Genomic DNA, 15,533 nt, shown 5'->3' with positions numbered 1-15,533 from the left:
TGTGCCTAATAACAGACAAAAAATCAGTAAACAGTAAAACATGTAAACTATGTGTTTGAAAATTCCTCATTACCATCTTGACATTCGTATCCCTGCCATCCGGGGTTACACCCAGAATCACAGGAACCATTGAATCTGTTACAACCATTACATGTGCCGTTACATTTTTCTCGACAATCCGGTCCAAACAATCCATATGGGCAAGCTGAATGTAATAAATAACATATAGATGAGATTAATAAACTAGATACATGTATAATAGATAATTGCTAAATCGTCCACTAAAATATAATTAAAACTGATTTTTAATTTTTTCTTAAAATGTATTATATTTCCACTCACGTGCTTCACATTTTTGTCCATGATAACCAGCTTCACACCCAGTTAAGCATGATCCGTTGGTGTGGAAGCACTGAGTAAAGTCACGGCAGTGTCTACATTCTTGTTGACACTCAGCACCATAATATCCTCGATCACAAGCTATTGGAAAAATACAATCTAGAAGTTGGTCAATACAATGAAACGGTAATGAAAAAAAAAATGGACAAAACAAGAACAAAGAATTTTTTTCCGGTGATATCTAAATCAAATGTATACATATATAATGTTAATATTATAATCAACTAATACCAAACAGAATAATGTACAACAACATCAAAGAGGTTTTTGTGCTGAATGCAACCCAATTAAGTTCAAAGTTATAGTCAGATCGTGTTTGTCAGTTAATAATCAAGAACGTTGGCTTAAACTAATTTGTATATACTATACATTTTTAAATCTATTGTTAAAGCTAAAAATACATGCACACATTATCTCTATGGATATTTTATTATCTTAAATACATGTAACATAAAAATAACTGCATTGTTTCAAATTTCTAATAACTCTAATAATATTGCTTTTTTGTTTTGTGCCTGTTTGTTTTACACAGCATCAGGTGGATTGATTTAGAGGCATTATATTTGTTTATTCATCTTGCATTACAAATCAGTTAAGCTTTAATGTCGGCTTTTTTGAAAGACAGGTTTTGATCCTCAGTCGTAACTTTGCATATTGGTAACAAAACTATTTAGAGACATGCACTTGGAATCAGAAGCTATCGATAAGTATCAATTTTGTTAATAATTATTTAAAATCCGACGAACAGTAAATCATTCCACAGAAAGAGAAGTCGCTACCCCATTGGTGGCGTTAAGATATAAAGCAAAATCATAGGAACACACACACTATACATTATCTCGTATATCTCGATATATAGAAATGGTGTTCGTTTATCTATAAAAGTATGAAGTTTAACATTACAGGTGAAAAAAAGGCAACATTAAAGAATTGTAAAACATTGTAAATGAGTTACACTAAGACCATACTGTGGTATCCATGTATAATGAAATTTTTTTAAAGTTTACAATAGATCATACATTACCTGATTTACACAGGTAACCTTGATACCCAGGTATGCAGCCCTGACAGGTGCCCGTCTCTAAGTGACAGTAACAATTGGTATCTGGACAGGCGTTAGAACAGTAAGGCCCGTAAAACCCTCCAGGACATCCTATAAAAAGTTAAAACAACCAGCACTAAAAACAAATCGTTCTGTTTGCTTGTTCATTTTAAATACATTTAGTTTAAAACGTTTATATATATATATATATATATATATATATATATATATATATATATATATATATATATATATATATATATATATATATATATATATATAACCAATGACACGAACAATTTAGTAAAAAATGTTGTCAATTTTTGGGACAACCCGTCCCTTCTTCAGGACAACAAAATACAAACTACGTATGAAAGAATAAAAACATCTACAAAACTATCACTAAACTAAAACCTAAATAACGTATAAAAACTAAATAATATATAAACACCGGATCGAAACGTGGCAGCTACATCTTTGTATTAAAGTTTCAAGCCCGGACATGTAATTTTGACAATTTACAGTAATAAAGTATCGCTACACAAATGTTGACCACTCCATGATTTTCAATGAGAAAAAGAGTGGGTAAAAAGACCTATACTCCTCCCGATTTGATTATTATGATTCATACTAAGGATTTTATGTCTTCAACATATTCAGACACCCTCTTACGTCTTGTCTTTGATATTCAAATTAAATGAAAGAAAGGATAAAACTCATTTCTATTCTTTTGAATTTAAATTCCATTGCACTCGGCTCCCAAATATAGGGGTAACGAGCTAAGGAAGTAGGATTTAAGTTATTGTCGTCTTTAGGCTGTATCTTGTTATTTGTAGCTGGCCCGCCGTGACAAATATGTCTCCTTCCTGAGACAATTATCAGTTTGTCCATTTTCGGACAGATGTAAACTAAATGAATCTATGATAAAAGTTCAGTGTTTGCGTTTTGATGTCCTTGCGATTTGATGCAAACGCGGTTTAATCCCTGAATTATACAAGTTCCCGTGAAAAATAAGGAAATTTTTAGCATGCTAATCCATAATGATCTGGCTTAACACTACCCGTTATTCTGATTTAAACGCTTAATTCGGGATTTGTCTTCGAACCCCAAAGCAAAAGATAAAGCCTCTTAATCTCTCTTTGAAAATCGTGTTGAAAGTTCAAACACGTGACAGATTTACAAAGCAATGTTTACAAAAACTTAATTAAATGACAAAAATAACAGGTAAGCTGACCACGAAAAAACCCTAAATTGGTGTTTAATTCAGCTGAATACTTTGGATCAACTGATGATGCATTCATTTTCAAGGTTGTTGATGTTATGCGTATTCCTGCTCGTCGCTTCAATTATACATGTATTGTATTGTATGTAATATTTTTAAGATGACATTTACGTCTTATGGATTGAAAAAAAATATAATTACGATAATAAAATGGTATACAAATTTATGCTTTGATCGACGTATAAAAAAGTCCGGAACACTTTTTCATCAATGTGCAAGACAAAATGTTGCATTTTTCTCATGCATTTCTTTGATAAGTCGATCAAAACAAAAACATATATTAAATTTCTTAATTTAAAAAATATTACTCTTGCATGTTTTTGACAACATTGTGACGTCAGCTATATTAAATCGTTTACAGCATGACGTCTTCGTTGTGACTGCAGAAATGCACCAACAACCATCCAGATACTCCGAATTTAAAAAGTTGTGTGTTAAGTATGTAATAAAGGGTTAAAAGTGATGATACAGGGAATGTCATCAAAGCGCATGCTTGTGTTCATATCAGTACTACACAGTCATGTACTCTATTGCAAAAAACAAGTGAGCTGACATTCGTACTAGTATTGGACGTGATCTTAAAATCTTATAATTACTACTCAAGTGTCACTGAACGCATTGCTGCTTTAAATGTGCATTGATATTATATTGAAATATGTACACCCACAACATCATTATTCAAAGTTGAAATCAAGAAATAAGGAACACTCACCATACACTTCCACTTCACAGAGGTTACTGACAACATCTGTAGAGTACCCTCTAGGGTAGGTAACTCCTGGTCGTCTCTCGTTGTAGTAGATGACGTATTGTCCATGTACAGGACAGGTGGTGGTGAAGACAGCAGGTATGGTGTGTAGTGTAAAGTTGTCGTCCTTGTAACACAGTGTTCCCTGTGTTCTGTCTGTTGTGTTGGAGACGTACACCGAGAATCCAAGGTAGTGAATTGACCATTTACCATAGAAGACTACAAAAGGAATCACGATCAAAGATGAACTGATAAAAGAAGCTAGATAACTAAATATTATTATTATTGGTCTGAGGAGTATTAATTTACCAATAAAGGATGCAACCCGCTCTGTAAAAAATCCTAAGAGAGAATTATTGTAATGGAATTCATTTCAAGATGTGTGCAAGTAGTAAAAAAACCGATAAGCAGTGGAATAAACAAAACGTTTGCATTTATCAAGTCCTTGATATGTGCTTTAGCAATACATTCATGTCTTTTCATCGCCTTGATATATATATTGTTTGTTGAATTTACAGTTTTATATATTCTCAACATTTATTGTAGAAAAAGTTCTACCTATGAACTACCCCGAATATTTGTTATTTTTGTTTTTTTGTTTTGTTTTAAAAAAAAAACATACAAAGGTTCCAAATTACAAAGAAGATTGAAGGTTGGGTTTTATATAATTATCATATATTATACCATTAATGCCTGTACCTCAAATATACACTGGATGAAAAATGCAGTTTCAGCAAAACCGAAACTATATGGAAACCTTACTTAAATTTTAAGTTGAAAATTTAATGTACAGTTTCCGCAATGCAAAAACCATTATATCGATTCAGCAAGTATCGTCGCGTTAGGTTTATTGTAAGATTCCTTATGGTTTCCACAATGCAGAAACCAAAATTAAAATGTATGAAAAGTTGTGTAAATTATTATGGGGATATCAACCAGTTTCAGTACATTTTCACTAGGTTTAAGTATCCGGAAACTTTAAAAAGTTGAGATTCAAAATGCTTTATGCATCGCTGAAACCATTATTAAAAATAATTTGATTTGTAAAGTATTATATTAATTATTTTCAGCAGGCTTAAGTTGATTTTTAGCATGCATAAATTCTTATATGTACAGTACATGTAAGTTTCAGCGTTACTGAAACTACTTGAATACACGGAACTTTTAAAAATATGGAAAATAAGGTTATTTTCAAGTGTACTTTCTTTGTGACAAGTGTAGTATTTATTCTATATGAACCGATTACTTCTGATCTCTCTCTCTCTCTCTCTCTCTCTCTCTCTCTCTCACATATTTTGAAAAATATCGCAGTAATTTTTTCCAATAGTTCTTAAAAATATAAATTTTGGACAAATTATTATTCATGCAAGTTTACTAAAGACCGAGTTTATTAGAACTGTATATTTTCGTTAAGTATCGGGATGTTTTGTTGGTGATCAAGATGAAAATGAATCTTCTTCGCACATTGCACAATTTACAAACTCAAGTTTAAACAATTCAATTGATTTGTGTCAAGTCCATGTACCATAACACTGAAGATTTTTTGTCAATGCGTTATTAGGTCTTTCCACCTTTCAGGTGAAAGACCTCTTGTTTTCTCTATGTTTTTTATTCTTCTTCTTCTTCTTCTTCTTCTTCTTCTTCTTCTTCTTCTTCTTCTTCTTCTTTTCTATTTAGCTCGGGATGACTTTTTTTTATTATTAGAGTTATCCAAACAATTTAAACTTTATGTAATTGCTCATTAAAAGTTATGGTACCAATTGACCCTGTGTCAAAGAACTCCCAGAAATTACAGAGTTATTGCCCTTTGAGAAGAAAATGCTTGTTATCGCTACTCCTCTGAAACCATAAGAGATAGAGATTTGGACCTTTTACCAATGTCTTCATTACATTTAGAGGGTTCTTCAATCTATTTATACCAAACGGATCTGAGGCCCCCTTGTAGTAGTTATTGCCCCTGAAAGTATTTAAATTTCCATAAAATCATTTCCAACTTTTTTTATTATTTATCATAGAGACTTCGGACCACTTGGGATGGAAGCGTCTACCTTGGCCGAACAAAATGACATTAAGGTCAAAGGTCAAGGTCATTTGAGAGGCAGTTTATTAATGAGTTTTTATATATCTTTTGTTTAGGGTGGTAGAGAAAAACTTTATTATGGATGTAGTAGGACATCTTAAGCCATTTTAAAATATAGCCCCTTGGCTCATACCTTTGAATAATTACAGAGTTATAGCCCCTTTTGTACGAAATGCTTGTTATCGCTACTTCTCTGAAACCATAAAAGATAGAAATATGGAACTTTTACCATTGTCTTCAGTACACTAAGAGGGTTCTTCAATCTATTCATACCGAAAGGTTCTGAGGCCCCCTTATAGCAGTTATTGTCCCTGAAAGTATTGAAACTTCCATAAAATCATTTCCAACTTTTTTACTATCTATCATAGAGAGTGCGGACCACTTGGAATAGAAGCGTCTACCTTGGCCGAACAAAATGACATAAAGGTCAAAGGTCAATGTCATTTGGAAGTCTGTTAACTAATGAATTTTCATATCATTTGAAATACAGAATTATAGTAAGGGTTTCAGTAGCTTGCTAGATTGCGCAATAAGGTATTCAATTGGGTCAGCCAGGTATCACATCAAGTCCTGTGGTTACTCAAGTGGAACTTGTTTTTACAGTCAACCCATTCATTTTGTACAGACAGCTAGCCTCCAGAACACTCTCTTCTATTGTCAGGTAGACTGTTTATATGATTGTGTAAAGAATATTCACTTGGCTCAGTTTTGTTCACAGTAAGTGGAAAAAATTCAGAAAAGTAATTTAATAAATGTTTACGATATATACAACATGGAATTCTTAAAGAATTGGGTTGAAAATAAAATAAAATCTCTTTAAATATCATTTATCATTTCATGGCTTTGTGGTTTTCCCATTTTATAGTACAACATAAATCATAGGTATAATAATTTTTTGTATACCTTACTGAGCAATCTAGGAATTCATTAAATATATTAAGGTGGAAAGACCTCTAATTGTTCGAGAACAATTAGCCTACTAGTTTTTATTGCATCTTTTCCAAAACATTCTTATTGGAAGTATTTTTGTCGTGCAATTTTATCATTTTTTAAAATAAAAGTCTTTAATCAGGGAATTGCCAATCAATTTTTCTCCATTATTGTATCTTAGCTGTATTATATTTATTATTTGAAACATTTATAGTTTTGTGATCAAAATGAAATTGTAACTGTTTGAAATTTTGTTGTAATTTTATGTATTAAAAACCCTTCTGAGCTTTTGAGCAAAAAAAAAATGAAGTTTTAGTAAGATTCAGTTGCAGAAACCATTTGAAAACAATATATATCTCATCGGTTTCTGGAGGTTAAAACTATGCAGAAACTTCACGTTTTAGTAAGTTTCCAAAGAAATATTTAATTATTTTGAAAGCAAATATTCTTTTATTTGTGTGTTTTTTGGATGACAGTATGACAGTAAATCGTTCACTCAGGAAAAGAATTGTGTACCTAAATTTAAATTAATTATACATGCACTAGTCAAATTCATCTTTTCAAAAGATATTACGTAATTTAAAATAATTCGAGAGTGAAGGCATTTTCTTCGTGTAATAAAACGACTAAATACATTGCGTGCAAATGCAGACGCCTCTCGATTACTGTAGATTCCTAATTAATCGAGAGGAATTAATACCCGCGTAAGTTCGCGGGAGGTGCACCTCGCGAATTTTAAAATCTAGCTTTTATTTTACGGACGGATGTAACTCAACTGGAACTATTATAAAAGTTCAGCTTTTGCGATTTCATACTCTCGCGATTTGATACAAAACGGATGAATCGCGGAGTTAAGTACTCGCATACAATAAGATATTCACAGTATATAATATTTCAAATCAAGTTTTATTTAGCCAATCAGGCATTTGTTTTTCCTATCACTTTCAACAGAGAATTCGTCAAGAGCCTTAAAACTACACATAGGCCCTACAAATTTAGCAGAGTTGCAAGCTTTTCATGATCCTATTTGTGATAGTATGCTTTTGTATACATGTAGTAAATTTTCTACTTTAAAATAAAATCTGCGACCGAATAACATTTTCTAGGCTTCTTATTGACAAACACACTAAAGAGAAAAAAGTTTTTTGCCTCTATTCGGATTCATGTAAATGGCGTTCATCATTAAACATGTGCACATGAAATTGGTTTTTCATCCAACTTTGTAATCAGTTATAATATCGCCTTGATACTAATTTCTATCTCGGCAATTTTACATCCCTTCGAAACAATCCCAATCAAATGTATATATATTCCGCGAGCTATCGCTAGAAATTGCACCATTTACCCTTTTTTTCTCAAGTATTTGATTGAAAAGAGAGAGAGAGAGAGAGAGAGAGAGAGAGAGAGAGAGAGAGAGAGAGAGAGAGAGGGCTCTTAGCATAGGATATTATCTATTTATGTAAAAATGTAATTATTGAGGTTGAAAAAAGTCAAAAAAAAATTATCACCTGGTCATAATCTTAACAATACTAATCATGAGACTATTTCACTTTCAAAGGTATTTTAAACTTATGTTTGCATTTCACGTATCAGTTAATCATTTTTAAAGATTTTGAATTATTTTCTCAAAATACATTTATGAAATTGATAAAAGACAAAGTGCTAAAAATAAGTACAATTTTACGTTTATATCACCAATTTCACAACGAGCTGTGATAATAATTGAATGAGAAATAGTAATTTGAAAAGAAAGAGATAGTTATTTAAACAATAAAAATGCTTTTTATTTTGGTGATTTATGCGGGATATTGAGGTGGCGACATTGCAGTTAAAATACATTGTACAGTTTTTTTTCCTGCAATGATCGCTACCTTCATAACCCAAATTCGGCCCCGTGGCACTCTACGTAACTGTGTGATCGGCCAAAAATCGGCCACGTGGCACACAAGTGGTTAAATCAGCAAACTGAGATTTACTCAGACACGTAGCATCCGGGGGTAGGAGGCAGGGGGGACTGGCCCCCCTCCCACTTTTTCCTCACAGTAAACATTTTTCCAAATATACATATTGAGTTGCCCCTTCCCAAGCTTTAAGAAGTATGTAAAAACGTAAAGTGAAATTTAGGTTATTAACAGTGAAATCGATTAATCGAAGTTATAGTAAGTTTAAGCACCCCCCCCCCCCCCATAAAATAAGATTTTCGAACTTGCCTTTTCTGCTTGTTTTAAATATTTGTAGACGAGTCTCCTTCCCCCCTTCCCACACACTTTCAAAAACGATGTTACGTGTGCTTTTTACCCACAAACTGTCTCTACTCCACTGGATTGTTGTACTGCATTGTTTGTGTCTCAGTCTGATATTTTTCGGCGGGTTTTTTAACAACATTAAATTGCTTTTCACCATCGTGTTAAACACTATATTTTTCAGATATAATTCATTAAGACAAAGATGGGTTGTTCTCTGGTGTGACCTGGTATGGAGAGTTGTTAGATGAGCCGTTCCGAGCAACCCCCACCCACCAACCTTACTTTTCTTAAATTTGCAAACAAAAAATTGTATTAACATGGACTTGCCCCCCCCCCCCCCCCCAAAAAAAAAGAACGGATTAGGATTTTGGTTTTTTTTGAAATAATCTTTTATTTTTTTTTTTGCTTTTCAAGATTTTTTGGATGAGTCCCCCCCACACTTTCAAAACCTGTGCTACGTGCCTGATATATATATATATATATATATATATATATATATATATATATATATATATATATATATATATATATATATATATATATATATATAAATATAAATATATAAAGAGAGAGAGAGAGCAAATGAGGTGGGGTAAAGAGAGATGTGTTCATTCATTCATCGTTCAACATCGCTAATAAGAACATAAGATTTGGTTAAAAAAGGTGGGGGGGGGGCAGGCCCGATGCTACGTGCCTGCCTCTCTCTGACTCTAACACTCTCTTATTGCTAGCGCTCTAGCGCTCTCGAGCGCTAGCAACTTGGTTAGTCCTTTTCACTGGAATACGCATGCTCGACTCCATAGTAGGTGATTCTGGGAATACTGTACTACTGTAGATAAACTGTACCATTTTAATTTCGTTTTATCATCTTCACGTGAAGTTTTGTGTTTTATCGTTAATGTCAAAAAGTAACAGTAGCTTCTGTCTTATAATGCAAAGTTATTTTCAATATCATAATAAATAACATGTACCTAGCTTTATCTTAAATTCCTTCAAGTTCGGAAGACAATTTCGGATATGTTTTCCGAGCTTGCCAGAAAGGCCCGAGAAGATACGATTGCTACAAAACAGTACCAATGGTTCCTGAAAAAATTTCACCTCGAAATTGATATTAAAGGAGATACATTATGATTAAGGCACAGCCAATGAGCTATGTCATTGCCGATGTGAAGCCCACTCTAGATTAGGGTTGGATACCGTTAAGGATGAAACGGTACGATACCATACCGGTATTTTTGAAATGATACGGTATTTTTAACGATACGGTACTAGACCTCAATAAATGAGAATGATAGTTATTTTTTTTTTAATAAAGGTGTTTTTGATCTTTCAGTGTTATAATTTATAAAGATAGTATATAATATATTTACAATAACATATGAGTTTACAAACTATGTTTATGCTCCAATCTTTTAATAAAAGATTAACAGACAAATAAATTGAATCTGATTCTCAAATGTTTAGTAAAGTTCCTTGTGTTTTCCCCTTTTCCCAGGCAAAATAACTGGCAATTGTTGCAAACACCACCATCTGATTTCCTACTGAAATGAGACTAAACAGCCGAGCGCGTTTACCCGGTTGTCAGCCATTGTTTGGTCGCACTAATTGACGAAACATCAGAAAATAGAACGGAATTTAAAAAAAAAAACTTTTGCGCTATTTTGTCTTTTTAATTTACATTTATTGTCAGAATAAAATTAAAAACTATCATTGTTAATGTATATTATTTTTTTTTAAATTTATGTATTGACTTATTATAGTATTGGCAGTCGATTCAAGGGTCGTACTAAGAACGGGAAAGCTCATATTTCGTTAATTAGCCTATCCTTTTAATGCGCGGAGAATTCGATTTTAGCGAGTCTGTAATCGTTTTTTAAAATCATTTTAATTGTATAAAAAGGTTTCAAAGATACAGAAATACCGTTATTAGTACCGGTATTAAATGAAACGGTATTTTACCGGTATTTTTAAAGCAAGTATTCGGTACGGTATTGGTACCGTGTACCGGTATCCAACCCTACTCTAGATTCACAATTTCAAATTTAGACCCCACTCAAACACAATTCCAGTACACCACTGTGCATTCCTATTGTTAATTAATCGATTAAGAAATTTAAACCAATGTTTTAGAAATCTGCTTCTGTGTTTTTTGATTGCTACAGCGCTAGCTCACCAATCTTTTTTTAAAAGATAAGCTTGTTTAATAGAAATATCGGCCAAAGGATTATCAATTGTTTTCAATTCTGAAAAATTTTCCGATCCTTTATTTTTTGCTGTTGTATATTTTAACAAACACCCATAAAACATTGACTGTCGTTATCAGCGAAATCTGTTGATTGCATGCATAAAAAAATTAAAAAGGGATGAGAAAATATCATACATGACGTTTAATTTGCATCATCCCTTTATTTTTTGTTGTATATTTTAACAAACACCCATAAAACATTGACTGTCGTTATCAGCGAAATCTGTTGATTGCATGCATAAAAAAATTAAAAAGGGATGAGAAAATATCATACATGACGTTTAATTTGCATCGTCCATTCAAGTTAATTACCGCATATGTCCTACATGTAGAGGAGTGCACAGATCTAGAAAGGAGGGGGGGGGGCAGGGTTTAATTAGCATTATATAATTACAAAAAGTATGTCTTAGAACCCCCCCCCCCCCTGGAAAACTCAAATAACTTCCGGATCCGCGCATGTGAAGTGTTTATATTTAGCGATAAACATTAATATTGTTTTAATTGATACAACAGCATAATGACTGCATTTGCAAACTTGTTTTTGTTATTAAATTGAAAATCATGTATTGAAATAATTTGAGATGAATATACAAGTATACAAAATGCAAAAACTATAAAACTTCGGTGATGTCATGACATAATTAAAATCTAGTCATACAAATTTGTGTGTACGTAAAATGTTCAAAAATTACACATAACACGTGGATTTAGATTGCAAGATTGCACAAAAGAACAACTTATGTTTCCTGCAGATTATTACTTATATTTCATTCATACATATAGATTTAGTTTTAAGTTGTTTCATTTAAAGCACTTTTCTTGTGCATTATAGATAAAAATCAAAAAAAAAATTTACACTATGATTGAGATTTTCTTAATTGTGAAAATAATACAAATTGCTTAACTCTTAAACAAATAAAATATACAGTTTATAAATGGTAATGACATTAAATAGATACAAAGCAATAAGTTTTTATTCACAATTTTTATAGATATTCTAGTCCGAATTTCCTCAATCAGTTTTCAAAATACTACCCTTTTTTATTCAATATAACAAAAAACTGAATGATGATAATGCTAAAACATTTATAGTATTAAACTAAGTATATGGACCTTTTTTGCTGGCATAAAATTTATATGAGGTCAATGAGCATCGTCCTAACACAAACGTGGTAAATAAAGGAGCTACAGTGTACAACAATGCACGGCATTTTTGAAAAATCAACAAATAAACCTGCATAATAACTATTTCAAACATCATAATCAAATCGTGGTACGAACTTTTACATCAAACACGATAGGATAATTCTGAAATATAATAGTCAGTGGGAATAAATTTTACTTGAATTTTGAACTGTTATCTGAAGGTAAAGATAAAAGAATAAAATGTGACTATACTCTGTAGATCATTCTCCGTCCTGAAGTAAATGGTGATGTTGTGGATGCTGTGGATGGTGGTCAGGTTTACCCACCAGGTGGCGGTTTGTTTTAATTCTGATACAGCACATTGACCTCCATTCCATCTCAGGTCTGATTTACGTCCGTCTACAGCGTTACTGGCGTCAGTTCTGTTATTTCCCCGGTTATGTTGGTCCAGTATGTACGCTGGTTTGTTGAGGGCGACATTAACTGTGAAGATAAACACACAGTATAGTGTGTTTATCAACATGTATATCAACACATGATGCTTTGGTAATTTAAAACATAACTGTATATAAAAAAGTTTAACTATGAATGAGAGAAATACATCAAAATTCATAGTAATATAAACATATGGTAATGGTAATCAGGAATGTATATATTTTATATATTTATACATATAGCCCCTTGGCTCCTTATTTTAAATAATAACAGAGTTATTGCCCTTATTGTACGAAGAGCTTGTTATCAGTACTCCTCTGAAACCATACAAGATAGAAACTTGGAACTTTTTCCAATGTCTTCAGTACACTTTGAGGGTTCTTCAATCTATTTATACCAAAAGGATCTGTGGCCCCCTTTTAGTAGTTATTGTCCCTGAAAGTATTTAAGTTTCCATAAAATCACTTTCAACTTTTTTATTATTTGACATAGAGACTTCGGACCACTTGGGATGAAAGCGTCGCCCTTGGTCGAACAAAATAACATAAAAGTCAAAGGTCAAGGTCATTGGAAAATCTCTAAATTAATGATTTTGAAGATGTCTTTTGTTTAGGGTGGTAGAGAAAAACTTTTTCAAGGATGTAGTAGGACATCATATGAAATTTCAAAATATAACCCTTTGACCCTTACCATGTTACAATTATAGAGTTACTGCCCCTATTTACGAAAAGCTTGTTATCACTACTCCTCGTTAACCGTTAGAGATAGGGACTCGAAACTTTTACTAATGTATTCAGTACACTAAGATATTTCTTCAATCTATTCATAATGAAAGGGTCACAAGTCCCTTTCTAGCAGTTATTGCCCCTGAACGTTTCGAACATTCAATAAAAAAACACACATAACTTTTGAATCAATAATCATAGAGTCTTCGGACCATTTGGTATTAAAGCGTCTACATTGTCAGATCAAACTGACATAAAAGTCAAAGGTCAAAGTCAAGCAATAATAATTGCAACCTTAATCGTTTGACAATTTCTTATGTAGTAATTCAGAAAAAATACTTTATTCTATTGAAGCAATCTTATTTCAAACATAAAAAAACAATGAGATGGAAAGACCTCTAATTGTTCGAGAACAATTAGTCTACTAGTGTTTTTTATTCTTCTTTTTTTCTATTTAGCTCGGGGTGACTTTTTTATTATCCAAAGTTATCCAAACAATTAAAACTTTATGTAATTGCCCATTAAAAGTTATGGTACCAATTGACCCTGTGTCAAAGAACTCCCAGAACTTACAGAGTTATTGCCCTTTGAGAAGGAAATGTTTGTTATCGCTACTCCTCTGAAACCATAAGAGATAGCGATTTTGAACTTTTACCAATGTCTTCATTTCACTTAGAGGGTTCTTCAATCTATTCACACCAAAAGGATCTGAGGCCCCCTTGTAGTATTTATTGCCCCTGAAAGTATTTAAATTTTCATAAAATCACTACCAACTTTTTTATTATTTATCATAGAGACTTCGGACCACTTGGGATTGAATCGTCTACCTTGGCCGAACAAAAAGACATACAGGTCAAATGTCAAGGTCATTTGAGAAGCTGTTAAGTAATGGAATCCAAATTAATTTATCAATTCGAAAATAAGACCCATTATGTCAAGTTTATTGCAAACTAATAATGCGGTGTAATGTGTATTGTTGAGTGTTGCTTATTTTCAATTTTTATGTTTATGAATTTTACAAATTGATTAAATAAACAATATAAGTAACACAAAGGACAAGTTTAGTAACTCTTATGACATTAACACGATGAAACAATTAGATTTTAGAGTATACTCATCTTTTTTTTATATTGCTGTAAAACATAAAGTCTATTTATTTGAGGTAGTTGAAATACATAGCTTATTCATTAAAATGGCTTTAATGAATGGATATTTAGTTGATACTTATCTATGGTAACACCATGGACAAATGAAGTTACTCAAGAGACACACAAACAATTAAAAGGTAGAAAATGAAAAAAAAATAACACAACTGCAGGTGTAGTGTTCAGTGTATGGTATGCTCGGTTTAAATGATGGGATGGTCCAACTTAAGTGAAAACAAACTCATAACTTGCTTAAAATATGTACATGTTAGTAGTTTGAAAAAAGTAACTCAAAGGAAGCTAACAGAATATGAATTAATACAGTATTTTATGTATTTTAGAATCAATATGGCGTTAACAAACGCAGAAAAACAGCGGCGCTATAGGGAAAGGCGAGATATGGATCCGTCTAGAAGGGAAGAACATTTGAAAAAGCGAAATGAAAAATATAAAAATGATGTACAAGTTGGAAAACTTAAAAAGATATCAGATATGACCCCAAGGGAACAACGAAAGCAAAGAAAAGAATGGCGTAAAATTAAGCAAAACCAAAGAAGAAAGAAAAAAAAGCGAGAAGTAAAGGCACTGACCCCTCCATCATCACCAGTGGACATTTCACAAAGAGAGCACCATAGTACTACGAGAAAGAAAAGAGTAATTGCAAAGTGCTATCGAGATAATGCAAAGCTGAGAGAGGAATAACAAAAGCAGAACCGTACAATTACAAAGTTAAGAATGAAAGCAACTCGGCAAGAACAAAAAAGAAAGGGGGGGGGGGGGTACTGATACACCAAGAACTAAAACCGAAAAACTTCTCAGAAATTGGTCAACTGAAATAGGAGGAGGAACAAGAGATAAACGCAGAAGAATGAAAAATTCAGTTAAAAGATCCCTGATACAGGGGTATACAGTGGCTTACAGGGGTTGACAGGGGCGTACAGGGGGTGTCAGGGGCTAACAGTGGCACACAGGGTATGTGTACAGGGACACACAGGGGATGACAGGGTATACAGGGGCTCTGTACAGTGGCAGACAGGGGATGTACAGGGGATGACAGTGAAAACACAGGGCGTGACAGGGGAAGACAGGGGATTTTCATACAGACAGGGG

The 15,533-nt window shown here is 32.8% G+C and overlaps 1 protein-coding gene across 1 annotated transcript; it reads right to left on the bottom strand.

Moving 5' to 3' along the window:
- Nucleotides 1-47: 47 nt before the first annotated feature.
- On the bottom strand, nucleotides 48-14,148 carry LOC128168878 (angiopoietin-1 receptor-like). Its single transcript, XM_052835027.1, has 6 exons — nucleotides 14,106-14,148; nucleotides 12,371-12,601; nucleotides 3,436-3,690; nucleotides 1,424-1,552; nucleotides 343-480; nucleotides 48-205 (listed from the first exon to the last, which is right to left on the bottom strand). Exons 1-6 carry the CDS (start codon nucleotides 14,146-14,148, stop codon nucleotides 48-50), a joined length of 954 nt encoding a protein of 317 aa, XP_052690987.1.
- Nucleotides 14,149-15,533: the final 1,385 nt, after the last annotated feature.

The sequence above is a fragment of the Crassostrea angulata genome, unplaced genomic scaffold (genome assembly GCF_025612915.1).
Source record: "Crassostrea angulata isolate pt1a10 unplaced genomic scaffold, ASM2561291v2 HiC_scaffold_65, whole genome shotgun sequence".
NCBI lineage: Eukaryota > Metazoa > Mollusca > Bivalvia > Ostreida > Ostreidae > Magallana > Magallana angulata.
The sequence above is the reverse complement of the archived record's forward strand: the minus strand, read 5'-3'. Positions and strand labels throughout refer to the sequence as shown.

Bases quoted from the DNA above. Each gene is read 5' to 3' on its own strand.
- LOC128168878 (XM_052835027.1), bottom strand. From the start codon at position 14,148: ATGACCTTGACATTTGACCTGTATGTCTTTTTGTTCGGCCAAG. The intron at 12,602-14,105 runs GTAGACGATTCA...TTATCTTCACAG, and splicing joins TGTCTTTTTGTTCGGCCAAG to TTAATGTCGCCCTCAACAAA. The intron at 206-342 runs GTGAGTGGAAAT...TATTACATTCAG, and splicing joins TGGACAAAAATGTGAAGCAC to CTTGCCCATATGGATTGTTT.